The sequence below is a fragment of the Bemisia tabaci genome, chromosome 6 (genome assembly GCF_918797505.1).
Source record: "Bemisia tabaci chromosome 6, PGI_BMITA_v3".
Lineage (NCBI taxonomy): Eukaryota > Metazoa > Arthropoda > Insecta > Hemiptera > Aleyrodidae > Bemisia > Bemisia tabaci.
In genome coordinates, this window is record NC_092798.1 from 34,824,397 (window position 1) to 34,852,348 (window position 27,952).

Consider the following 27,952-nt stretch of genomic DNA (forward strand, 5'->3'; position numbering starts at 1 on the left):
AGATTCATATGCCAAGAATCACGTACATTTTTTTCCGATGGAAAATCAAATGCACAGCTCGAGACGGAAAAAAAATTAACAGTATCTGATTTATATTTCGCAGATTTCTAAATATTGAAGGCTATCCCGCAAAATCCACAGGGCAGCAGGTAAAGTTTCGGAGCGGTAGAGAAACAACTTCCCAGTTTTACAGACATGGAAGACGGATTTGAACAGAAAACGGCTCGTATTAGCACATAGAGTACAAAGAGTCGTGATGTAAGTGGGAGAGCTGGCGCCACTTTTAAGCATTTTCCAGATCCCGATTTCCGAGACTCCCGTGCGACACCGCCGGGTCACTTTTTCGATACATGATCGATTGTTACACGGATGCCCGGCCATCCGATGTAAACTAGAGTACCTAATTACGGGAGAGTATTGCCATCTAAATCCTTTTACAACAGAAAAAGTGTGCCGCTCTCTGATTGGTCGTCTATCATGGAGCCCCAAAGTTGGACCAATGTAAACAAACTCCGGCCCCTATTTTGGCCCAATGTAATGAAACAAGATGGCGACCAAGCCCTAGAGTACCTGTATAGGGAGAGTACCGACAGATCGGTTCATGGAGGGCTTAGGGCCCAAAAGTGCAGCCACCCTTCTATCCAACTTCTAACGCACAAAATTTCACTGCCAGTCTGCAGATTCCAATTCTAACCAAGATGGCCAAGAATGTACAGAAATGAGCGTTCTTCCGCGAAATTGAGTAAATTTATGCAAAAACTGAGTCAAACACGTGCTTAATTAAGGACGGTTCGTAACAATAGTATCAGTAAATCGCTATGGATAATTGAAATTCATAGGTTGGCTGCCCTTTTGGGCCCTAACTTTATTCGTGGAGGCATCGGTGAAGGCCCGATGGACTTTCGGAGTTTCAGATCTGTCGCTACTCTCCCTATACGGGTACTCTACCAAGTCCTACAAAGTTCTAGACGTGATTTCGGATGTGATAGAAATTTTTTTACGATCAACTTCTGAATTGAGTTCGGGTCGACCTTAAATAGATACTTTTTCCGAGAATGAACCTTGGAGTGTGATTATCATTCATTTCAGCCGATAATACGTATCCCTCTGGGTCGGGTTTGTTTACAATGATCCAACTTTGGAGCTCCATGATAAACTAAAACTGATGAACCAATCAGTGAGCGGCACAGAGATAGCAATACTCTCCCGTATACAGGTACTCTAATGTAAACGACGAGCAGAACATGACGCCAGCTCTCCCATTATTTACATCTCGACTCCACTTACTCTATGTATTAGCATAAGCAACAGCCGCAGATATTACGATGATGATGGAATGAAATCAGCCAAAACAGGGGCATTTTGGCTTCCATCTTACAACCTCTTTACGGCAGAAAATTAAAATTCAAAGTAAGTTTCACACTTGACTTTTACCTACGAGCACCAGACTCGGTGCGAAAAGCTCTTATGATTTTAGACAGCGCGCCTATCACCGGCAGAGACTAGGCACTTCACGCAACATTAGTCACAACCCTTGGTGCAATTGACTTTGATGATTGATTGCGTGCTTCGAGTGTTGGAAACTTCCAAAGGTCACAACACCTTTGCCCTGTTAATTCAACCAGTGGCAGTTCGAGCTTTGCTATGAATCGACTTATCTATCATTTAAACCTATAGAAAAGGAGCGATTATCAGGGCGCAACGAACTATGCTACGCGCATACGTGTATCCTGTGCGTTCAGCATAGTTTCCTTAACAAGTGACTTGGTAACCTTGGCGTGTAACATTCACTGGAAAAAAAAACACATTGGATCTAGAGTCCAGACTATTAAAAACATCGACAAGAAAAAATACTCTTGATTCAATTAGATTTAAGCTTAAATCAAGAACCAAGCCTCTTAATTTGAGCGGATTTTCTTGAGATTTCAGCTTAAATCTGATTGAATCAAGAGTATTTTTTCTTGTCAATGTTTTCAAGAGTCTGGACTCTAGATCCAATGTGTTTTTTTTCCAGTGTTGCCGAGCGGTTCATCTGGAAAATGACAACCGCGGGAGGAGTGACGCCATGCGCTTTTTTTGCGTGAACAAGGTCTCTTTTTTTTTGGTTTTGACTCCGTCTACACGAATATGCGCACCGATTTTTTTTCATTTTCCGTTCGCTCTAAAAGTCGATTATTGCAGTACTTTATGGAAAACCTATGTGTGTGCGAAAACTTTAATTTTTTATTCTCTGAAATATTCTAATTTGCATCCCATGAAGGTCAAAATTGATTTTAGCAAAAACAGTCTTAGTATCAGGCATTTAAACACAAAATGTACTTTGCAAATCAGACTATGCACAAACTACGAGAATACATCATTTCGGTTTTTTTTTTTCTCATTTTCAACAATATCTTTCTATGTTTCTCTCGTGCCAACTTGAACTCGAGGATATGGACTAACTTTTTTTGACCTCAGCCAATGCAATACCTGATAATGTATCAAATTGGTACTGTAATGAAATATTCGATCGCTGTTTTTTGGAATCTCGATTTTGCTATTCGGGCCATTTTTGCACCTAACTCCTCCATGCAAAAACAGTCGAATGTTGACACGGCCGAGGGGCAGCAGGTATGGCTAAAGGGGGTCGGTGGCGAATGGCCCCAAGAGCACCCCCTACCACTTTCTGAGTGGGGGACCCCACGGGATCCCTGCAAGCTTCCCGCTGTCGAGGCCTAGGAAAAGTTGGCGCTCACAGTTGAAACGACGGTCCAGCAACTTTTGCAGAGCAACAACCACAACACTGTCTGCAATTTTGTCACGTGAGTCCCCACACTTTCCAGCATGTTTGAGCAGGGGGTCTCAATCAAATTGACAACTGATTTTTAATAATTAAACATGTTGCGGTTAGCAGTTAGGATCAATGAAAATAATAACGAGGTAGTTGCAGCCAATAATTGATGTTTTTTAATAATATGTCGATCTAATCACGTTTTCATTTTTCGATCAAATTCATACCCTCCGTACTTAATTGACGAAGATTTACAACTAATAATACACACTGTTAGAGTGTTACATTTATATTAAATGATTTTTTATGTATTTAGATCGCGTTTTTCCGATTCCAAAATCTTCTAGTTCCTTACAGATTCCAATTTTAGGGATTCCGAGGACCCTGGTGGTGTTTTACCATATGCTTAGTCTTATTAGCCGGCGATGAATTAAATGCCCAGCATACGGGACAGACCGTTTCTCCTGTGTGACTCTGCAGGTGCCGCTTTGAAATATCCGGGAGCACCGAAAGAATATCCGCAAATGTCGCAGACATAACGGCCTTTAACATAGAAAAATCTTATTTGTGAGAGAAGAAATACACAATAACATTGAAAAACGCTATTTATGAGAAAAAAAGGGCTGGTATCCACTCCATGACGCGCAATTTGCGTGATTGGAACAATATTTTTTTCCAAATTTACCGTGCTTGCGGGCGGTTTTTTTTAGTGACCGGCAGGAAAGTTTGCCCGGGAAAAAACGAGAAATAACCTACAACCTAAATAAACAAACAATCTCTCGACCTGTAAAACTTAAGATTGAGTTGAGGCAAAGCTTTTGTTCTTGCTAAACAATGAAAAGAGAAGGAAACAAACGCTTCATATCAGAACGATTGAAGTCTTACACCAGAAAAAGTTAACGAAATTGTTTGTTCATTCAGGTTAGGATTTTTTACACTTCCGTTTGTGTAAATCTGGCCACCGGCAATTGAGAAAAACTACCCGAAGACGCGCAAATCTTGGAAAAAACGGGTTATAAAGTACGTAGGTTGCGCCTTATGGAGTGGATTGCAGCCCTGTTTGATTCCGTTGTGATTTCCGTGGAATTTTTCTCCTAGTGAGACTACTTACTTGAGTGCATCTCTTGGCTGCGACAGACCTATCGGGGCATTTAGTCAGAGATTTTCGTTTAAAGTTTCTGCAGCTATGGTTTTGGAAATACTTATCTCGTCCTTTAGTTATCTCGCACACCCTTAATCGGCTCTTTTTCGCAATAACGCTCACACCAATACGAGTTCTCAGGGAAATTGATCTGTTACTCATCACAAGATTTTTAGAGATAGGTTCATATTCGTACTTACCCACGGGTATTTTGAGAGGGGGTGCACCTGCAAAAAACAAACAAATCAGAAATTACCATATGGAAGGTAAGTAGAGGGATGCTGTATGGCTTTACAGCTTTTTTAGCCTTAGCAAGACGAAGTTTTAACAACCCTAGAAATAATTGGACGTATTTCTACCAAACGGAACTACGTGCATCATGATGTGAACCTTGCTACGAATATATTTTTATGGGTCTCAAGGCTCATGTTTAAATGTTCACAGTTCCGTTTGACAGAAATACGTCCAGTTCATTGCATTAAAAATGTTTGGCAAAAAAAAAGGAGCCACCACAACGCCGCACAGTGAAGCGAGCTAATAGAAGAGGTGGGACATGAATTTTTTGGCTAAAATTTTGAATTTTGATATTTCTGTGGTCACGAATTCCATTTTAAGGGATGCTTCTGAGAGAAATTTCACGAAAAACCCAATAAAACAAAAATTGAAGAAAGAAGCATCTTCAAAAGAAGAGTTGATAAATTTTGCAAGGAAAATGTATACCATAACATTGGAGAATATTTAGAGCAAGAAAATTATGCGTATTAGATGTAAAAAATGTTTGACTTTTTGATCTTTTGTTTCATCTCAAGAGAATCAATAAATTATTTTTTTTTTTTTTTATTATTATTATTATTTTAAAAAAAAAGAAAAACATTCTTGGACTATTTTGATTCATATTTTCGAAAATATAAGGTTTCAAAGTTTCCAGATTTGTCCGTCTTCTCATATTGACTCGGTCCAGCGTGCCCCGTCAAAGGGGAGGAGCGCTCGCGCCCATCTTGGATCCCCCTTTCGAGGTTGATATTTTTCGCCTCACCAAGACGAGGCTCTAAAACTAAGCAAACATTTCAATTTATCCACCAAAAGTAAAAGAGGAAATGAATGACAAGAGCGCTATCGATGCCTCCCTTATTTGAATTTTCATTTAGCCCTATATTAGCAGAACTAGGTGTTAACAATGAATGAATCATTTCATTTCATTCACAAGAAATCCGACAAATAAAAGCCCTACTTGAGAGACCTTGAAAAGTTCGGAAAAAAGTTAGGTACAGTGTTCGAAACTCACATTCGCCAACGCGCCTTATGCGCCTAAAAAATCGGCTATGGTGCCTAAAAAATGCCTCTGCGCCAACGTGACCCCTAAAAATCTGAATTTTCCTATCAGGTGATTATTCGAAATTTTCAGCACTATAAGTGTTAGCTTTTTCCATTTTAATAATTTCATCCTTTGTGCTTTTGTCTTCCCCAAGTTACAGCTACTTACTAGTTCTGTTACGAAATCATCTTGCATCTAACTTTTCACTAAATGCGCCGTAATACATCGGCAAAAAGTCAATTCGGCCCCTAAAAATCTTAAAAGTTAATTTGGCCCCTAAAAAATCTTCAATGGTCCTAAAAATCGGGCTTGATGCGCCACTCGGCTCCTAAAACTCGGAGGTGAGTTTCGAACACGGGTTTGGTACACATTGAGAATTGAACTTTTTTGGTTCTGGTAACACATAATTTTGGTCATAGGCAGTGGCGAGGCATTAATGATCGATTATCGATATTTCTCCATTTGAAGCTGTGGTAAAGAGTCGATTAATAAATTGTTAGTTGCGAACACCCTGTTGATTGATCCTTTTTATAGGTTTGAATGGCAGATCAATCAATATATTGCTAAGCACACCACGCCACTGGTCACAAGAACCAAACTTGGGATCCGCTTACCGCTGAAAAGCTTCCCTTTCTCAAACCCAAAAAATTTCGGTGTTCTGTATAATGCGTTCTAAATATTTATTTTTTTTAACAGATAGCCACACGACAAAACAACATAATGCTACTCCGAACCATTTTATGAATTTCTTATAGATCTGTTATTTCAGAAACATTTTCACATAATTATTCAAGTCAGAACGTTGCTTGGGTTTCTGATGCAAAATTAAAACAAGGGAGGGAAATAGGCAACGCCTTAGCGAGTTGCGCTGTTTCGGGCTATATCAGTCTTGCTGGTCATTCATCTTAAAACTATACTTACTGCCGTGCTAAGGAAATCGCCGTACAAACATTCGAGAGTTGCCAAATTGTCCCGGATAAAATACGTATTTGTGGGGGAAATTATGCATTATTCCCCTGGAATTTTTCAAACGTCTTAGACACAATTGCGAAGAAAATTTTCTCAAAAAAACTGAAGGGAGAATAATCACAATTTTCCCAGTGAATTAAGTTTTTATTGACGGAAATTTGGCAACGTCTGAGGGCTCATACGGCGTTCTTCCTTAGCACGGCAGTATATATGAACTGACCTGATCCATGTTTAGCTTGGAAGTGCCAATGGACCACTAGACAAGGTACGAATTTCAGCATTCTGATACACGTTTCTTAACCAAAATTTCACGTAGAACAAGATGCGCACGACAAAAATTACCGCAATTAATTCCTTACGGAGAGAAATATTGATTCTTGATGCGTGAATTCAAACCACCCGCTCATGAAAACTCAATGCTCTACGTGATTCACATCCCGCGCTAAACGTTATCATGGCAGTCTCTGCAATATAAAAATCTGGCAACCTCAATCTTGACGCTTTGGCTCAGCTATAGCTAAATTGCTAATAGTTTGAACAACACATGGTGGGAAATTAACATTGCTCGATTGAGAAGCTTGCTGAAACCGTTTAGTGCGCGATTTGACTCACGTAGAGCTTTGAGTTTCTTGTGAGCGGGCAGTTCAAATTCCCGTAACCAATATGAAATAAAAACGTTAATATCTTTGTTAGGAGTTGGTTTCAGTAATTTTCGTTGTGTGAATCGTGTTCTACATGAAATTCTAGTTGAGAAACATGTATCAGAATGCTGAAATTCGTACCTTGTCTAGTGGTCCATTGTAGTGATCCGCCGATGCAATAGTCCAGGTTCTTATGTTCAAAAAAAGCTTCCCGTGGAACGGTAAGTGAAGCAAGTGTGGAAAATATCTTAATCTCTTCATTTCGATGCGTAAAAAAAGAATTTCGATGTTGTCAAGCTCAATTTTGCGTCTAACCCCCCAAAATCAAGATGGCGGCCAAAATGGGGGCTCGGGGGGTGAAAATTATGGAATTTGATTTTGATGTCATGATTGGGGTCAATTCTTATGTAATTTTGGTCGTAGAATCCGAATTTGAGGTCCAAAATACTCTCCGACCCAAAGGGATGCCCCAAATCCAAGATGGCCGCCAAAATCTCCAAGATAGGGTCAAAACTGCGATACGTATGTAAAAGTGCCAAGTAGGGTGTCCTTGGTAGGGTTCTTTGGGTCGGAGATTTCACCTATGATGTCAAAAACTTACCACGGATCCATTGAAGCCCAAAAAAATCAAAATGGCGGCCAAAAGGGCTGCCGTTGCGGGGTGAAATATTTTGTTGAGGCAAATATCGTCGAATGAGGTGTCACTGTATAGGTTTTTTGGGTCGTAGATTCCAAAAATGAGGTCCAAATAACAAAATAAGCTGATAGAAGTTCTCCAAAAGCCAAAATGGCGGCCATAATGGCTGCCGCCCAGGCATTGAACGCGTTTGAACAGTAGGGTGTCCCATTTTGGACGTTACAAAAAAAAAAATTGCGAAATCCAACAGAGATACCTGCCAAAAAGTTGTCTCATAGTTAGAAAAAAAAGCACAAGAAAATCTCAGGGTCGTAGCTAAAGTTTGAGTGGTCCCGCAAGGTACTTAAGATGTTTCACCGATTTCTCATCTTGGCAATCTTGGCGATCTTGCAGATTTTTTTTCGGTAAATGCAATCGAGGTAAAAAGTCGCAAATGCGGATAATGAGACTTCTGATACTATATTTTAAGAGAAAAATAACGGTTTGGACCCACGAGGATCAGAATCCCTCGTTCTTAGCTCTCAAAAAGCAAAAATCAGCGATTTTAGCATTTCGTAGTCAAACCGATGCTCGACCGTCGCTCGACTTAAATGTCGCGGCATTTGACGCGCTGTTTCACAATGATCCCTTTGTAGGAGTAAAAAGTCCTTCAAGTATGTTCATTAGAGGTGTAAGAGGGTCACTTTGGCCAATTTTTGTTGCTTTTTGAGTTTTGAGCTCATTGTTTAAAATTTTTTTTTTTTTTTTTTTTTTTTTTTCGTTAATATAATTTTCCTGTTTTTCATCATTTTTTAAAATGGTTCAAAAAGGGCGACTCATCTTACACCAAAATTCAACTCCTTTGGCGAACAATATACGTAGATGGTCAAATACTTCCTCCAAAACAGTTTTTGGATTCAAAGCCTCCCAAAAAAGCCGATGTTGCCATATTTTATCCCCGGAAAACGCAAAAAACCGAGTACCTATTTCAGTATTTGAATACTGTTTTGAATACTGCTAAAATTCACCCCATCTTTGGGGTCGATATCTCGCGAACCGGGCGTCAGATGGGAAAATCCTTCAAAATTGGTTTCTTAGTATGATATAAAGACCCCGTACACTAATTTTCAGCCAAATCGAAGGGGGTCGGGTTTCGAACTTGGTTGCGTTGACGTGGAATGACCCATATGTATTCCATGTGCAATATCCGAAAAAATGGCTCAAATGTAAGGAAACGCGGATTTCTATCGAATATTATCGATGGTATGTGGCAACGTCGCACCGCGGTGGGAGGCTGTATAGATAAACACATGTACATAATCACTAGTAATCTGGTCATAACGTATGAAAATTCAAGGTTTGCTGAAATTTGCTCAATGAGCTCGGTGAGGAACAGCCTCCAAATACTGAAATAGGTACTCGGTTTTTTGTGTTTTCCGGGGATAAAATATGGCAACATCGGCTTTTTTGGGAGGCTTTGAATCCAAAAACTGTTTTAGAGGAAGTATTTGACCATCTACGTATATTGTTCGCCAAAGGAGTTCAATTTTGGTGTAAGATGAGTCGCCCTTTTTAAACCATTTTAAAAAATGATGAAAAACAGGAAAATTATATTAACAAAAAAAAAAAAAAAAAAAAAACATTTTAAACAATGAGCTCAATGTTTAAAAGCAACAAAAATTGGCCAAAGTGACCCTCTTACACCTCTAATGAACATACTTGAAGGACTTTTTACTCCTACAATGGGATCATTGTGAAACAGCGCGTCAAATGCCGCGACATTTAAGTCGAGCGACGGTCGAGCAGCGGTTTGACTACAAAATGCTAAAATCGCTGATTTTTGCATTTTGAGAGCTAAGAACGAGGGATTCTGATCCTCGTGGGTCCAAACCGTTATTTTTCTCTTAAAATATAGTATCAGAAGTCTCATTATCCGCATTTGCGACTTTTTACCTCGATTGCATTTACCGAAAAAAAATCTGCAAGATCGCCAAGATTGCCAAGATGAGAAATCGGTGAAACATCTTAAGTACCTTGCGGGACCACTCAAACTTTAGCTACGACCCTGAGATTTTTTTGTGCTTTTTTTTCTAACTATGAGACAACTTTTTGGCAGGTATCTCTGTTGGATTTCGCAATTTTTTTTTTTGTAACGTCCAAAATGGGACACCCTACTGTTCAAACGCGTTCAATGCCTGGGCGGCAGCCATTATGGCCGCCATTTTGGCTTTTGGAGAACTTCTATCAGCTTATTTTGTTATTTGGACCTCATTTTTGGAATCTACGACCCAAAAAACCTATACAGTGACACCTCATTCGACGATATTTGCCTCAACAAAATATTTCACCCCGCAACGGCAGCCCTTTTGGCCGCCATTTTGATTTTTTTGGGCTTCAATGGATCCGTGGTAAGTTTTTGACATCATAGGTGAAATCTCCGACCCAAAGAACCCTACCAAGGACACCCTACTTGGCACTTTTACATACGTATCGCAGTTTTGACCCTATCTTGGAGATTTTGGCGGCCATCTTGGATTTGGGGCATCCCTTTGGGTCGGAGAGTATTTTGGACCTCAAATTCGGATTCTACGACCAAAATTACATAAGAATTGACCCCAATCATGACATCAAAATCAAATTCCATAATTTTCACCCCCCGAGCCCCCATTTTGGCCGCCATCTTGATTTTGGGGGGTTAGACGCAAAATTGAGCTTGACAACATCGAAATTCTTTTTTTACGCATCGAAATGAAGAGATTAAGATATTTTCCACACTTGCTTCACTTACCGTTCCACGGAGTACATAAGAACCTGGACTACAAAGACCTGAAGGCACTCGAGGCATTTATGTTTTGAATTACGAATAGCCTCATGAATCCATTGGTGATAGCTTAAAGCTTTTTGGTCTTCAAAAGTTCGTGTACAATCAGTGCACGCTAGGGATCGACGATTTATCCCATGATTATTCTCCGCTTCGTGTTTCCTCAGAGAAATCTCTGAATTGAAAGTATGTTGACACGTGTCACACGTTAAAACCCAGACTCCCTCTTCTGAAATAACCAGAGACAATTACTATTATTATTTTGTTCTCGTATCTCAATTCACAGCTCGAGGCCGGTAGATATTTAGTCCTTCCCCGGCAATTCAATGCAAAGGAGAGTCCTTAAATTTAAAATTGAAGTTGAAAATTTAAAATCGGGATTAAAACTTTAAAATTTGAGTGAAAAATTGAAAATCGGGAATTGGAATTGGGATTAAAACTTTAACATTGGGATAAAAAACTAATATTGGGGATAAAAAAAGTTAAAATTGGGGATTAAAAAACTTAAATTGGGGCTATTATTACTACTATATTATACTATATATTACTATAATACTATATTATTACTACTGGGGCTAAAACTATTATTATTATTATTTTAATAACTAGCCGCTGTGGCTCGCTTCGCTCCACGATAAAATAATGTAATCCATTAAGAAATCCTTTCTGAATACATGAATTCGAAAGGCATTCCTCCCTAAAATATCGCGAATACAGATGCAATGCCATTTAAACCTATGGAAAAGGATCGATAAACAGGGTGTTCGCAGTGAACACCTGAATAATCGATTCTTTACCATACGTGTAAATTGCATTGCAATCGATTCATCGCAATTCACGCCACGCCGGAATGAGGGCGCTTGGATGCCTCCATTGCCTCCTCCAGTGAATTTCAAAACACTGCCTTCAAGTCTGTGGTGCTAAGGAAAAACGCCGTATGAACATTCGAAAGTTGCCGAATTTCCCTGAATAAAACATGTATTTTTGAAGAAAGTTATGCATATTTTTCCTTAAAATTTTCCGATATTTTAGATTAAATTGGGAGCAATTATAAAATATTCAGAATTTTTCAGTAAATTTGTTGGTCATTAAAGAAAATATGGCAACGCCTGTAGGCTCATCCGGCGTTTTTCCTTAGCACGGCAGAAGTGAGGTCCTTGCCGGATTTTTGCAAAGTATTTGGACTTAACTTCGATGAAGATATAATGAGAGCATTAACTCGACGTTTGGGCGCCGACGCCATTCCCTGATCGGAAAATCATGTTTTGACTTGTTGTATGTATGTATGTATAAAGTCGCTTTTGTAGCGCTCTCTGACGCTCTGTGACTCCTAGCCGCGAAAGTTCCCTATCCTCCCAAAGCCCTTCAGGGAGTTGACAAACTCTCATTTCTTCAAAAAAACCCTGTCGCCACCCTTTCACTGGGCGTCCCCTTCGTCACCTCCCAGGAGGAACCCAATCAAGCAACTTCTTTGGCAGCCTTTCGTCCGCAGTCAACGAACACGAAAATGGGTCAAGCAGAAAGAAAAATTAAGAGAGTGGCTCATGCACTTACGTTCCAAGTGTGCATTTATATGATTATTGAATTGCTGTAAAGTGTCAGAAACCTTACGGCATCTCCTGCACGTGGTATAGCCTTTGCGAACTGCGAAATGATTAGATTTATGCGCGTATATTGTCTCTTTGTTATGGTAGGATTTTCCGCATTCGGGGCACCTCCAATCCACTGTGTCTGGCGCTCCACCTTAAAAAACGATGATACTCATAACAATAAAAATATAATATAATATGACATGACATGACATGACATGACATGACATGACATGACATGACATGACATGACATGACATGACATGACATGACATGACATGACATGACATGACATGACATGACATGACATGACATGACATGACATGACATGATATAACATAACATGACATAACATGACATAACATAACATAACATAACATAACATAATATAACATAATATAATATAATATAATATAATATAATATAATATAATATAATATAATATAATATAATATAATATAATATAATATAATATAATATAATATAATATAATTTAAAAAAGAGAATATAGCCGAGGATAGTGGGCCATTAGATATGCACCAAAACGCATACTAAATTAAGGGGCTTGCAGGACAAGTTGGATAAGTGTAAATTGAAGTTGAAGCCGCCATCAGAATACGAGGAGGAACCCAAAAACCGGAATTTCGCTGTAACTTGGCAATGATGGAAAATATTCGAGTTCCATTGCTAAAAGGTGAAACTAGGAGATATGAAGAGTCACCATGCCAAATTTCAAATGCGTAGCACATTTTCTTTTATTTTGGCGAGACTTGGTTTAAGGGGTTGTCTGGCGAGTTCGTCGTTCTTGAAGATGGATGATTTTCACGGGTAATGCTCGGCTAACTCTGTCAATTTTTGGAGTAAATCTTGCAAGGAACATGTTTCACTCATGTTATAGGTGATTATATGTTTTTCTTCGTTTTACAGTGTGATTTATCGATCAAACTTCGGCTGGACGCCCAGCGGCAGTCACCGGCTATAGAACGCTAAATGGGGGATCAATGCGGCAACAACGCGTTTTAGGCCCAAATTTTTCACAGTAATGTTTTGAATATTTCTGTAATACATTCAAGTGATATCTGCTAGTTAATTATATGATCTATAACAACCCTTATTCACAAAAATGCAATTTTTTTCATTATTTGCATCGGCTCTATCCACTGGCAATGGCGTTTTGTTTCGGTCGATACATGCACCATTGAGTAAGAAAGAAAAACTTGAGCACTAATTGTTGTTACTGAAATTGACCCATCTTCAAAAACGACGAACTTGCCAGACAACCCCTTGAATCAAGTCTCGCCAAAATAAAAGAAAATGATGCTACGACGTTGAAATTTGGCATAGTGTCTTTTCATAGCTCCTAGTTACACCTCCTAGCGGCGGAACCCGAATATTTTCCATCGTTGTCACATTACAGCGAAATTCCGGGTTTTTTTGGGTTCCTTCTTCTATATACATAAAAATCGTGTTGCGTGCCAGAATGCTCGTGAGTGACACAATTTTGATAAGCAAATTTCAAGCCATTTCAAGAAATAAGATACCTGTTTGAAGTTTCAAAATTATACGAAGCCTCATAGCGGGAAAAAATTTCAAATTCACTATTTGATGCTTGAAATTGGATTTTGCAAGTGAATTATTCACTGAATATATTTGAAGATTAGTTTTAGTAGAACTCGTTAATATTTAAATGTTCAAAAAGCAGCACTCGTCTCAATTGTCTTCTAAACTCTTCAATGAGATTGTTAACCTGATTCTAGTTCTTGCATTTTCAGAAACTACATTGTCTCCTGATCATGCAGTTATTTTTTCAGAGTTTTCAGAGTCGTTTTTCCCTGTCACGCCCTGTCTAGTGGTCCATTGAGGTCGTTTGTGAAATACGTGGCTCTCAAGGAAGGAAGAGGGATTCTAAGCCTAACTCACGAATACGTTACGGTGCGAGGGGTAATCCAGGGACGGGAGTCGGAAAATCCGATTTTTAGCGTAGCGTATTCTTCAAACGTCAATTTTAGTGTTCAAACCTACACGATAAAAAAATGTTCTGGCGATGTACAATTTTGGAAAAACTCGGCGTCTGGAGCCCAAATTTTTGGTCCCAGCTGCCGCAATTTGGAAAAACTGAACACTATGCCGAACATTCCGGATTTTTCTTACATCGCGGCAGCCTCAACCGAAAATCTTAGATCCAAGTGTGGAATATTTTGGGGTGCGGATGTACCGAAAATTTCCGCTTCATGGAAACCAATGCCAGGTTCATGATCTGTGTAAGTAGAATTGTATATGTCGTGTTGAGATGTGTACAGCTATTCACGGGATAGGGAGAGATATCCAAAGAACGTGTACTGCGGATTTCCGTCGCTTGATTCACCGTTTTTCTCAAAAAATTCCTCATTTAACTATACTTTCACATGTAATTTTCCATGATTCCTAGAATTTTCACGATTTTCAAAAGGGGTTTGAATGATCATACACTGGAAAAAAAACCACATTGGATCTAGAGTCCAGACTCTTAAAAACATCTACAAGAAAAAGTACTCTTGATTCGATCAGAATCTAGCTTAAATCAAGAACCAAGCCTCTTAATTTAAGCGGATTTCGTTTTGATTCAAGTTAAAATCCGATTGAATCAAGAGTATTTTTTCTTGTCAATGTTTTCAAGAGTCTGGACTCTAGATCCAATGTGGTTTTTTTTCCAGTGCACAAAAGAGCAGAGAATATTTGTCGGAGAAATTCAAGAATATATGCGTACCCTCACCTCCGGATGGACTTCTAGGCGGCGAACTGGGTGCAGCGGATCCTTCTCCACCCTGAATGTATCCAGAATATGGAGTAATTTGTGGCGAAGGTGGATTTTGACCATACGAGGGACGCAAAGCACTTGAAGGGAATACTGGACTTGTGGGAATCGGAGAATTTAAGGGAAGTTCCAGGATGTCAGAAGGTGCATTTTGACCAAACGAAGGATCTAACATTTTCCTTACATCGAATGATTCATTTATAACGTAGCCAGGGGGTGGAATGAGAAGAGCAGCAGCAGGTGTTGTATTTTCAAAAATGGAATCAGTGAGGGATCGTCCCTGAAGAAATCATGTACATTGAAATTAGGGGCTTTAGTAGGATCTAAATACGTGGTATATTGAGGAGTTGCCGGGCGGGAATATCCCTGAGGTGCAGAACCTCCAGGGTATGAGGAACCTCTAGAAAATGAAGAGCCTCCAGCGTATGGAGAGCCTCCCGCGTATGAAAACCCTGCCGGACGGGTCCGCTGGTCGGAGGGCCGGCGCGCAGTCGAAAATGGTCTGTGGTCCGTGCTGAACGACACCGCACCATGACATTTGGTTTGGCACCTTGACACTGCATTGGTAGACGGCGTCACCGGGGGATATCAGACGGCACTTGGCGTCAGACCATACCGAGCAGCCTAGGGTGCGGCTTATTTTCGTCATGTCGGAAAATCGACGAGGTCCGGGTGGCAATCGATGATACCGATGAAAATAATAGGCTGTATCAAATTTGAGCCAATTTGAAGCTTTTTTAGCTGATGCTCAAAGGGATCAAAACTAAGGGGCAAAATTACATTGGTTTAAATGGGCGGAAAAACGCCTGATCTGCGCAAATGCGTTTTTTGGATCTAAAATGCGCTTGAATGAAGAAAACCAGACCAACTCTTAGAGAGGCATCTACGGGCCCATTTGAAACGAGAAAATCACGCTTTTGACCCATGAGTGGGGACAGGGGGGGTCACGGCGTAGCCGGTTTTGAGGCGCCGCGCCCGGAGCTAAGAATTCGCTTCTGATCGAACTCAAAATAAGTGTTCCAAAGTTGAAGAGGCTTTATCTCACAACTTGATGAGAAATAATGTATAATAGTTGTTTTAGCCCTTAAGAACTATACTTGGCCCTTTACAATGTTACCTCACATACTGTTTCTCGAGCCTGGAACGAAATTGGTGTATATATTTTATCTTCCACTCGAGTGATCCCCCTATACCCTCACTCATGGGTCAAAAGTGTGATTTTCTCGTTTCAAATGGGCCCCTAAATGATGCCTCTCTAAGAGTTGGTCTGGTTTTCTTCATTCAAGCGCATTTTAGATCTAAAAAACGCATTTGCGCAGATCAGGCGTTTTCCCGCCCATTTAAACCAATGTAATTTTGCCCCTTAGTTTTGATTCCTTTGAGCTTCAGCTAAAAAAGCTTCAAATTGGCTCAAATTTTATACAGCCTATTATTATCATAGGTATCATCGATTGCCACCCGGACCTCGTCGATTTTCCGACATGACGAAAATAAGCCGCACCCTACGGGCAGCCGGTGTTCAATGAAAGCCGATCCAGCACATGGAACACTTCCAAGCATGTCCGGTCAATTTGCCTCCTAAGCCCAGGGTCCGTTTGACTCGTGATTGAGTTGCACTGGTTCGCCGCCCCGACTATATTGACGTTTTGCATCTGCGCAGAGAGTGAAAGGAGGAAAGCAGTAAAATCCTGCTCGAGGCACAGAATAAAGAGACTGACGTCAACATAAGCGAAAGCCACCGCCATTTTCATGTCAACAAAGCATAACGAAAGGAAGCTGTTTCAATAAGTACTGTTTACGTTCGCAGTAGGTCGACGTTTTGGAGAGGTCGAATAATAATACATACATTTGGATGTATACGTTTTTAGGAATTGAAAGAGTTTTCTTTTAACTTATTTATCGTTAAACTGGAGAAGTACTGTGAATTCTCTTAAAATTTAATGTTTTTTTCCACTTATATATTTGTAGGTAACCTCGAAATTGGTTTCAATCAGTACCGACTCTGAGAAGAAAAATGTTAACATTGGTTCTTACGGAGCTTTCGCTTCTGTTGACGTATAGTCAGGGAGGAATACGCTTTGACCCGGAACGAATTGCTTAACAAACTTTTCCTATGTAAACGTCATCAGTAGGTCCTCCTGAACAACATACCAAAAGTTTACCACGGTCCGACCCCGGAACACCCCCCAAAATGCCTAAATTTCAAAATGGCGGCCATAATAAGGCCTCTGGGATTTCGGTTTTTTAAAATGCGCATATAGTGTCATGTGAGGTATGAATCCCTATGTAGTTTTGGTCGTAGAACTCAGATATGAGGTCAAAAAAGTCCCCCCGTCAAAGGGGGTGCCCCAAATCCAAGATGGCGGCCAATTTTGAAAGGCAGGAGGGTGAATTTTTAAAATGCGCATATAGGTTCATGTGAGGTATCATTCCCTATGTAATTTTGGTCGTAGATTTCATTTATGGAGTCATAAAAGCCCTCCGGTCAAAGGGGGTGCTCCAAATTTCAAGATGGCGGCTAAATTTGAAAGACAGGAGGGTGGATTTTTGAAATGTTTGCGTGGCATGGCAAGTGAGGTATCATTTCTTATGTAATTTTGGTCGTAGATTTCGTTTATGAAGTCATGAAAGCCCTCTTGTCAAACAGGGTGCCCCAAATCCACGATGGTGGCCAAATGTGAAAGCAGGAAGGTGAGCCAAAAAAACAACAATCACGTTAGAAGGCAGGTTGGCTATCAAATTCTATGTATTTATAGTCAAGGAGTCTGAATGAAATTTTAAAAATTAATTTTACACGAAAATGAGACGTGACATGCAAGATGGTGACCATCATAGTCGAGAAATCATAAATGGTAGGTAAGGTGTCTCGCTGATTAGTGCGCAATAACTCAGAATTCAAGTTCAGATGCCTTAGACAGAGAGGATGAAAAATCTGAATTACCTGCTGTAAGCACCGGAATAAAGAAGTAAAAGTTTTAAAGTCAAGTTTTAGATGGTGGGTTTTCACTCCACCGAGGGCCATGGAAAAGAGGGCAAACCTATATTATTTGGATTCATAAATTCAATTTATCGTACAGTTCTACACTAAATTCTTTTTTCTAAGTAATCTGAAGCCACGGCAGTATTTGACGGGTGCCAAGGAAATGGACCATTTATTAAAGACTCCACTCGCCTTAAAAGAAGCCAACAATTCAGATACGCGCCTACAGTCAATCTCTCACCAAATCCATCTTCTGTTGGTAAAAAAGAGGTAAATTTTGACAAATTCAGTCACTAAAAGTAAACTTATCCAAATCATCGGCACACGCCTCGAATCCTTCGGTTGTAAGGTCGTGCATGTGAAATAAGATGCAGCTCTTGATATCGTCAAAGAGGGTGGTGCACCTTGCACATAAGAAAACTGACACAATTATTGTGAACGGAAACGATTCGAACCTATTCGTTTTTTTTTAAAAAAAAAAAAAAAAAATATCCGAGGACATCAATTTTTCTTTGCGCTTAAGATGTGATAATAATTGCGCAAAGTCCAAGACGATCGCTCACAACATCCCTTGAATCCGTCACAGAATCGATCTAAGTTTATGTAAGCAGCTTTTGTTCCATACGTTTTGGCTTTTGCTGCGATTTATACTGGAAAAAAAAATACATTGAATCTAGAGTCCAGACTCTTGAAAACATTGACAAGAAAAAATACTCTTGATTCAATCAGATTTTTGCTTAAATCAAAAGAAAATCCACTTAGAGTAAGAGGCTTGGTTGAGTTCTACGACCAAAATTACATAGGGATTGATACCTAACATGACACTATATGCGCATTTTAAAAAACCGAAATCCCAGAGGCCTTATTATGGCCGCCATTTTGAAATTTAGGCATTTTGGGGGGTGTTCCGGGGTCGGACCGTGGTAAACTTTTGGTATGTTGTTCAGGAGGACCCACTGATGACGTTTACATAAGAAAAGTTTGTTAAGCAATTTGTTCCGGGTTAACCCCCTTTTTTTCGTATTTCTCCTTGACTATATTAGATATTGGAGCGTTACATACCGTAATCAACTGCTCCGATCGGCTTGTCAAACGGTAATCGTGTTAATAACATGATAATCATCAAAAGAGAATGGTGCGATTGACCTTTACAGATTGGAAGGAAAAAAGACCTTTTCAGTTTAGTAAAATTACTCAAAATGTTACTGATTCCCTTCATTCAACGGAACCATGGTTTTCTCAGTTTCTATTTTTACAAATGGAATGCAATGACATTTTTTGTGAAATTTAGAACAAATATAATTTTTAGTTTTGAAGAATAACCAAGGTGATGTAATGATCGTTTTTATTAATTTACTTAGGACCTTTCAGCATTTCGCCATCTTCAGAGTACAGTCATTAATACATAAATATATCACAGTTATTACACTTTCATCCTAAACTAAATAACATACATCAAGGCACATTATACAAATAGTCTTAATTACGAGAGCACTCGTAACTCGCACTCGTGGTGCTCTCGTAATTAAGACTATTTGTATAATGTGCCTTGATGTATGTTATTTAGTTTAGGATGAAAGTGTAATAACTGTGATATATTTATGTATTAATGACTGTACTCTGAAGATGGCGAAATGCTGAAAGGTCCTAAGTAAATTAATAAAAACGATCATTACATCACCTTGGTTATTCTTCAAAACTAAAATTAAATATGGTGTTGTTCAAATCAAACTTTATTAAAATATAATTTTATTATATTCATATTTGATTTTTGAACAAAAATAAAATCATCGGAAATTGAGAGAAAGAATTTAAGAAAAAGAAGAGAGAATATCCACGACCATGGTTGTTTGTCAAAAAAGGGGTCTCAATGCGCACGGTGACAAAAATTTCAGAGGAACGATTTGTGTCAAGTCGGATTGAAGAATTGGAATATGAATTTTTGACTGAAACCTTTCTCAAATACCTACCATAAAAATTGAGTTGCAAGTGATCTCCACAATTTATTTCAGTGCCAATATAGAGCGTATAATTTCATTTTAACAAGATAATTTTGAGTCCAGTAGGTACTTGGCAAATTAAAATTTGAATTAACTCTTTTTCAAAATTTCGTTCATAGAAGTGCAGCATTCAATGTCTCATAATTCTTGGTTGGCTTGAGAATTTTGTTCATTTTAATGCTAAACTATTTTTTTGAGTCTCTTGGTACGAAGGGTTGTTTTCCTATAGACAGTCACAGTTACAGGAGTATGATGAAACGCACTTACAAGGGGAACTTCCCAAGCTGCCGCCTACGATCGGGCTGAAAAAATTCGTACGAACTCTTTGGATGAATTTATTTGACCCGTATTTTTTTGTTTTTTCCAATGCCCCCCAGAAACACCCCAAAAAAATTCCGGAAAGTTTTGCTTTGAGCGCTTGAGTCTATATACGCAGTATAGCAGCTCCCACTTACCGTCAAGTGGTAAGTGGTGGCTCTGCGGTAGCGCGCTCGCCTAGTGATCAGGCGGGCCCGGGTTCGATTCCCGGGTGCCGCGCCAAATATTTTACGACCGAATTTTATATTCTCACACATTTTCACATCGATTCCCATTTGATACATTAGAACTTACAACATCAATTAATTTACAACCATCAACGATCAATAACTTCTTCAATTTGAAGTATAGATTTTTTTTGGAAGGGGAGGGGTCATAGTCCAGTCAATTGAGCTCTAAATAAGGGTCATCTGGGAAAATCCATGTATAGAAGGTTTTTTTGCGGAAACATGTTGCGTTAGGCTACCAGAACAACATATCAAAAGTTTACCAAAATCGGCCGTCCGCTAAGGCCGCCATCTTGAAAAAAGGGGGGGGCGGGGGGCCAAAATACGCCGCCGGCGACCGGTTTTTAGCTTATATCTTGAAAAATATCGATCCTACGGAAAAATGTCACTGAACTTTTTAAAAAGATCATAAAATTTCCTATTAGAAACACTATACATTTATCAAGTTGCGACTTCTGGTTCGTGAGATATGGCGGTAGTTTCCTGCGGCTAGGAAAGTCAAATCTTGCGAGAAATCACGTTTTTTCAACAAAATCTGCAATTATCTTAAAAACGGCGAGTCTGAGGCAAAAAAGTGTTCTCACCGGAATGAAAGAACATGAAATTTTCATGCTAACAATGCTTATGAATTCACTAGGGGGTCCGCCCCCGGAGCGCTATGCGGTCCGAACCAACGGCGGCTACTACGCGGTGAGGCTCGGCTTGGCCGCGCCATGAACTGTTGCGGTCCAAGATGAAACGGCTTCACTTTTTTGGTAGATTTACCGCGAGGGTAAGTCATATTATCCATTTAAATATGTGCTAATTTCCTTTCATCATGAACCCCCCCCCCCCTTCCCCATTAGGTCATGCATGTTGTATAGTTAATAAATGTCAACGGTCGCGCTTGAAGATAATGTTATTATTTTATGCTTTCTAATTCAAATTAAATTTGTCAACAAATCCTCCTTTTTCAAAGTAACTAAAAGGAAATGAATTAATACAAAATATAGAAATAGGAATAAGACAAGCATTTCTTCGTTTATTATCTTAAGCGGTGGAATCGTTTATTAATACCTATGTGTTGAAAAGCATGATGGTCTTGAAGGTTCAATTGTTTTTGATGGATACGAACAAAAAGCGCAACAGATTCTATAAAAAGCGTTGAAAGGTGACGACGTTATAGCTTTAAGAAATGTCCTGCCTTAATTTTTTGTGAGGACACTCCTCTATCCGTGGCCCAGGACTTGCTTCTATCTATAATGAAAAGAATGAGGCGCTTTTGATTTGCTTGCTATCGAAACACTTTACTACAGGGAGTCAAGTTAAAGTATCTCAAGCAGAGGACGATGCGGATACTCTCAGCGTAAATGAAGCTCTCAGTCTGCCGAGAGGAACGAAGAAACAAGTTGTTATCGTTGGTAGAGTACCTATATTGAGAGAGTATGGCCACTGGGCCCCATGGAGAGACTTTTAGGACCCAAAAATGGCGGTGCTTTGTTTTGGTTTTTGTGGATAGGAGGGGGGTCATTGCCAACTTTTGACGATTTTCACCAACCGCACTTGCTGCCAACCTTACTACATCTAAGATAATTTTTCTCAAAAATTGCACACGATTAGCCTTAAAAATATGTAAAGAATCGCTATAGTGCATTTGGGTAAATTTCTCGTTACGATAAGCAAAGAAAACTACAATTTGAGTCATTTTGCATCACATTAATTTATGGCGTCCGCCATTTTTGGGTCCTAAGGGCTCCATTCAGCCTAAGATGGCTGAGCCAATCAGAGGTGGTAACAACGGTGGCCATACTCTCTCAATATAGGTACTCTAATCGTTGGTGAAGACATTGATCTCCTTGTTCTAATGATAGCTTTGACGCCTGCATCAAGCGACGTCCTATTACTCAAACCAGGTAAGGGCAAATATGCAGCCCAAATTTTTAGCTCAAATCAATTGGGAATATCGAATGTAAATTTGAAGAAGAGCATTCTGTTTATCCATGTCGTCAGTGGATGTGATACTACTTCAGCATTTCGTGGCAAGGGCAAAGGCAAATTTATTAAACTATTAGAAAAATGTGGCGAAGTCTCTTGTATTGCTGAAAAATTTGATGAAACCGACTGCACTCAAGATGAGCTTTGTCAAGCGGGTGAGCAACTCGTTCTTTTGCTGTATGGTGCTGAAAAATCAGTTACTGCTTTGAACAAATGCAGATTTCAATGTTTTAATCGTGCTTTGGCAAGGCAAAAACTGAGGTGAAACTGCAAACGTTGCCTCCAACTTCAGATGCGTGCAAACAACACTTCTTACGTGTATATTATCAAGTTCAACTCTGGAGAGGAAGAAAACGGAATCCCAAAGAATGGGGGTGGAAATCTTCGGAACTCAGGCTTCTCCTTGTGCCTATGCTCAACCCGCCTGACCCCCCCCCCCCCCCCAAGAACTTTTACAAATCATCTCATGTACATGTTCGAAAGGTTGTAGTAACCGCTGCTCTTGTAAGAGAGCTGGTCTACCATGCAGTGGCATTTGTCTACATTGTTCCGGCTTGGGATGCAGCAATCAAGCAGAAATACTGATCGAAGAGGAAGCAGAGGATGAATTTAAACTCCCTCTTTCTATATTTTGTATTAATTCATTTCCTTTTAGTTACTTTGAAAAAGGAGGATTTGTTGACAAATTTAATTTGAATTAGAAAGCATAAAATAATAACATTATCTTCAAGCGCGACCGTTGACATTTATTAACTATACAACATGCATGACCTAATGGGGAAAGGGGGGGGGGGTTCATGATGAAAGGAAATTAGCACATATTTAAATGGATAATATGACTTACCCTCGCGGTAAATCTACCAAAAAAGTGAAGCCGTTTCATCTTGGACCGCAACAGTTCATGGCGCGGCCAAGCCGAGCCTCACCGCGTAGTAGCCGCCGTTGGTTCGGACCGCATAGCGCTCCGGGGGCGGACCCCCTAGTGAATTCATAAGCATTTTTAGCATGGAAATTTCATGCTCTTTCATTCCGGTGAGAACACTTTTTTGCCTCAGACTCGCCGTTTTTAAGATAATTACAGATTTTGTTGAAAAAACGTGATTTCTCGCAAGATTTGACTTTCCTAGCCGCAGGAAACTACCGCCATATCTCACGAACCAGAAGTCGCAACTTGATAAATGTATAGTGTTTCTAATAGGAAATTTTATGATCTTTTTAAAAGGTTCAGTGACATTTTTCCGTAGGATCGATATTTTTCAAGATATAAGCTAAAAACCGGTCGCCGGCGGCGTATTTTGGCCCCCCGCCCCCCCTTTTTTCAAGATGGCGGCCTTAGCGGACGGCCGATTTTGGTAAACTTTTGATATGTTGTTCTGGTAGCCTAATGCAACATGTTTCCGCAAAAAAACCTTCTATACATAGATTTTCCCAGAAAAATGCTAGATTGACTGGACTATCACGCGCGCGATATTCTCGCCAATCACTGTACTTTCACATTAGCAGACGACCCGCTCCACCCCCTCACATTGACATATTTCTCCCGATCACCCGTATGAGTCATGATTTTTCCCATCATTATCCAGAAAATGATAATGAAAAATCGTAGCATTTTTAATTTGAATGTTCGAAGTAATTTTTCATTATCATTTTCTGGATAATGATGGGAAAAATCATGACGCATACGGGTGATCGGGAGAAATATGTCGATGTGAGGGGGCGGAGCGGGTCGTCTGCTAATGTGAAAGTACAGTGATTGGCGAGAATATCGCGCGCGTGACCCCTCCCCCCCTCCCAAAAAAAAATCTACACTTCAAATTGAAGAAGTTATTGATCGTTGATGGTTGTAAATTATTTGATGTTTTAAGTTCTAATGTATCAAATGGGAATCGATGTGAAAATGTGTGAGAATATAAAATTCGGTCGTAAAATTTTGGCGCGGCACCCTGGAATCGAACCCGGGCCTGGCGGTTCACTGGGCGAGCGCGCTACCGCAGAGCCACCACTTACCACTTGACGGTAAGTGGGAGCTGCTATACTGCGTATATAGACTCAAGCGCTCAAAGCAAAACTTTCCGGAATTTTTTTGGGGCGTTTCTGGGGGGCATTGGAAAAAACAAAAAAATACGGGTCAAATAAATTCATCCAAAGAGTTCGTGCGAATTTTTTCAGCCCGATCGGAGGCGGCAGCTTGGGAAGTTCCCCTTGTTAGTCTAGGAGCAAACGCAGTTTCACTGTTTTGATATTTTTAAAATATTTAATGATGATTTGTCTTTTTTAACTTTCCGGCGAACAGGCAAGAAAAGGAATAACATTTTTGTACATGGGAATGGAGTTTCCTGCAGAAGGGGCAGCGACGCAGAGCTAGCAACTTTACGCGAGTTACCACGACATCCGTTTTATGGAATAAAGAGAAACGATAACTTCGAAGACATGAATACTTTATTCTTGTACTTGTATCAGATACAGGAGAGCGAGACAACGAAGAACAGGCTACATACTTGAAGGAGTCGAACGAAGTAAGGGGTAGAGAAAAGAGAGGGAGACTCTGATAGTGAGTGAAGTGAATGGCCGACAGGTGGCGCTCTAATATATGTGTCACAATCCAAACTTCATTGAAAGTACAAATACAATGTATGCAAATTGTAACAATTTCTTTTTCGATGATGAAGAGCGGCTAAAATCTCTGCCGCACAGTGAAATTTCCGAATAGATTCAACCAACAATTTCTCTGTAAAAAAATTAAATGGCGGCGGAAATTTTGAAACGTCGCATGGCGCTTGTGATACTTTGACCAGAAGGTTATACCAACATTAAAATAAATAAAATGAAGATGCTCTCAACAGCAATTTTAATTACCAACAATTTTACCAACCAATTTAATATTTACATCACGTTAGTAATTTTTGTGCCATTTTAGCTCTGAAGCCTCAATTTTCTTTTCTATGTCCATCTGTGCATCACAAATAACAGAGTAATAATATTTTTTTAATATTTTCAATAATAATATTTTTTTTTACAAAAATCCGCAGACATTTAAAGGTTTATAATATAAACCAGAAATTTAAAGTACATTGTTTAAGTTAACTATTTCACTTCGAATATACAAGGACTTTGACATTAGAATTTTCTTATGCTTATCTTTGAAGTATTTTTTAGTCTTTCATAGCTTACTGATATTATTGACTTTCAATGACTTCATTTGTGAATATGTACATCCAAGAATTCACATGACTGCTAGCCTTGGACATTCATAACAACCTACGATTAAAATTAGGTAAATGTTCCAATACTTAAAATGCGCAAGAAGAAAAATTTCTCGCAAATTATTTGCTAAGGCTATTTTATTTCATTTTATTTTATTTTATTTTATTTTATTTTATTTTATTTGAGAGATTTACCTCCTCTAAATTTGAGAAAATCAGTTTGATTTCAGAAGGAATTTTTTTAATTTGAAAATAAATTGGAGCACATCTTTCAAAATATATTAACTGGTCCCTGTTGGAATTATTCTGTGCGGAATCAAGCAGAGATCATGCAAAGGTAACCAACTGTAAAATTTTGGATACACGATTAGGTAAATGTCATTCCAACCGAAGTTGACAATTGTTTTTTTTTTTTCAACGTAGTTCTTCAAGTCATGTCCTTAGTTTCAGCATCACCACATAACTCCGTTTGAAGAGGATAAATGCAGGCAGCAATAAATACTAGCAGTATTTCCTTGTGCCTGTATTCAATTTTGTTCTCCCTGTCTTTAAAATTTGGATAGAAATATTTTTCATCTCCAAGGGAAGAATAACATCAAGAAGGAACTTTGTTTGTAATGAATCCTTATCCACCAATATTCATTGCTTAACATTTTCCTCCTTTTTAATAAGCGTCTTATGGTCTCAGCATGTGCAGAAAAACCAAAAATAACAGATATAACCACAAAAAACCCTCAAAAAGGGTAAAAATTCTGCCAAGCCTATAAGATCTTATCACAAAATTAGTAGGTATATATCTAAAAAGAATTTAAAAAAGGAGAGGTGGGGGGATAGTAATCTCTTGAAAATTACAAAAAGAGAAAAATAAAGCAGCTCTTTCAAACTCTGTTTTCAATTCAAACCTCAAAATGTCTGATATCATTTGAGGTCAAGATTTTTGAAGTACATCGCGTATACGCTCTCTCCTCGATATACCAGCAGACCTCCGCCAAAAGCCCATCTCAGCTGTTCTAAGTATGTCTTCTCTGCTTTTCTTGAGTTGCCAGACCTCACTCCCCTAAGTTACGATACTCTTCACGATGACATTGTAAATTTTTCTTCTCCTTGGAGATACTCTGGACAAAGGGAGAAAAAAAATTAATATATTATTTTGAGATTAACCTTTTTCTGACACCAATAGCCATGCGCATCCTCGTGTCTTGCTTCATAATATCTTCTGCGACAAAATTCAACACATAATCAAACTCTGATTCCTCCAACCGCATAAACATTATACAGGGTGTCCCAAAAGTCCCTTCCACCCCCTCCAAAATGTATTTTTACATGAATAGCCATAAGCTAAACAAGCACGGCGTACGCTTTCAGAAATGTATGAATTCCAATACCCATGATGATAAAATTCTAAAAAAAGGAGGTGCGTTGCGTCCTCCACTCATGATTCAGTACACATCATAGTTACGTTTTATATAGTGGTCATTTCCGGGAAGCAATGCCAGGAAATTCAAATATTTCAAATAGAGTCACAAATTTTGACCTCTGATAAGAATTAGTACAGGATTGAAGGAGTAGGAAAGGGTTTAGCTCAGTCAGATAATTTGAAAAACTAAGCTGAGGTCACGCTGAGAGAGGTATTTTGAATGCCAGAACCCAGCGAAGGAAACACATCTAGCAACAGAAGGAGAAGGCGCCGCGCCGCGCCGCTCCGTCTGGATTTTAGTGAAAATTAATCCCAGAAAGTCTAAAAACAACTCCCGCGTCGGAGCATCGTGTGACGCGGCGCCTAAACCTAACTGATAAAGAATCGGACCCTTCAAACTCGACACTTGCTCGAATTGGTTTGATGGAGAGTGCAGATAACGCGAGTGATTTTACGACTCCCGGAAGGATATTCAAACTCCGGTACAGAACATGGAACTGTACTCGCTGAACGAAGATAAACTCAATAAAATGAGAAATATCAAGAACCAGTGGTATGAGGATGTGATATACAATAAAGGCCACCCTATGGTCATGCCAGGATATTCCCATGCTACAAAAAGGCACCGTATGTACTTTCAGACGTTTGCAACTTTCTTTAATGATATACGAATGTAAATACGATGCAGGCAAAGGAAATGTTGTATTTTTTCTTTCGATTTTTCGGATAATTTTATTCGCAATTTTACTAACCGTGGTTCAAGGCTAAGAAGATTTTTTTACCCACCAATTCATTGTTTACTTTTGGGGCCCACGCTTTTTCACGATTTTCCCTTCAGAAACTTGTAGTATGCAGCCTAGAGAACACAAAAAGTGCAAAATCATCGGGCGCAATCGATTTTAAGCTAATTTCTTAGGCGTTAACAGTTACATGCGCATTCCCTATATCAAAACGCATTTCGTCCGCGTCCGCCATTACTGTTGACGGTGCCACGCAGTATGACCAACCCTGCTATATTTTCCCGAAACAAGAGAGACCAGCTGTTTCCGATGAAACGGGCGGAAATGCGTCCCCCTTTACACCGGAAACGGAATCGGAAGCTGTTCAAAGGACTGGGATTTTCACTGATTTTCCTTTTGCTTGTACGGTCAGCACTATCATGGATGGTGATCAGTTT

General features: G+C 39.4%; 2 protein-coding genes across 7 annotated transcripts in view; both read right to left on the reverse strand.

Annotated features, from left to right (window-relative positions):
- Nucleotides 1–2,923: 2,923 nt before the first annotated feature.
- LOC109042990 (uncharacterized) lies at nt 2,924–18,765 on the reverse strand. Of its 4 annotated transcripts, none has more exons than XM_072302055.1 (4): nt 18,699–18,765; nt 11,880–12,016; nt 4,112–4,138; nt 2,924–3,313 (listed from the first exon to the last, which is right to left on the reverse strand). In XM_072302055.1, the coding sequence occupies exons 1-4, from the start codon at nt 18,757–18,759 to the stop codon at nt 3,137–3,139; spliced, it is 402 nt and encodes a 133-aa protein (XP_072158156.1). In that variant the 5' UTR covers nt 18,760–18,765; the 3' UTR covers nt 2,924–3,136. The 4 variants fall into 4 exon arrangements, with proteins under 4 accessions (XP_072158156.1, XP_072158157.1, XP_072158155.1 ...); XM_072302056.1 differs by lacking the exon at nt 18,699–18,765 and adding an exon at nt 14,609–15,867 and having other exon boundaries at nt 11,885–12,016; XM_072302054.1 differs by lacking the exon at nt 18,699–18,765 and adding an exon at nt 14,609–15,867 and having other exon boundaries at nt 11,828–12,016.
- A 5,811-nt stretch (nt 18,766–24,576) lies between these two features.
- The window catches only part of LOC109042963 (uncharacterized), a 41,841-nt gene continuing 38,465 nt past the window's right edge, over nt 24,577–27,952 (reverse strand). For all 3 annotated transcript variants that reach the window (XR_011900133.1, XR_011900132.1, XM_072302058.1), the window contains one exon: nt 24,577–26,473. Coding sequence is in view for 1 of the 3 variants with exons in the window: in XM_072302058.1 (XP_072158159.1) it covers nt 26,433–26,473 (41 nt within the window). In the remaining 2 variants the exon portion in view is untranslated. The remainder of the gene's footprint in view (nt 26,474–27,952) is intronic.

Excerpts from the sequence above, each read along its gene's own strand:
- LOC109042990 (XM_072302053.1), bottom strand. The coding sequence starts at position 14,831 with ATGTTAGATCCTTCGTTTGGTCAAAATGCACCTTCTGACATCCTGGAA. Across the intron at positions 12,017-14,608 it reads AAGTCCATCCGGAGGTGAGG|GTGGAGCGCCAGACACAGTG; the intron begins GTACGCATATAT and ends TCGTTTTTTAAG. Across the intron at positions 4,139-11,879 it reads CGTGCAGGAGATGCCGTAAG|GTGCACCCCCTCTCAAAATA; the intron begins GTTTCTGACACT and ends TGTTTTTTGCAG.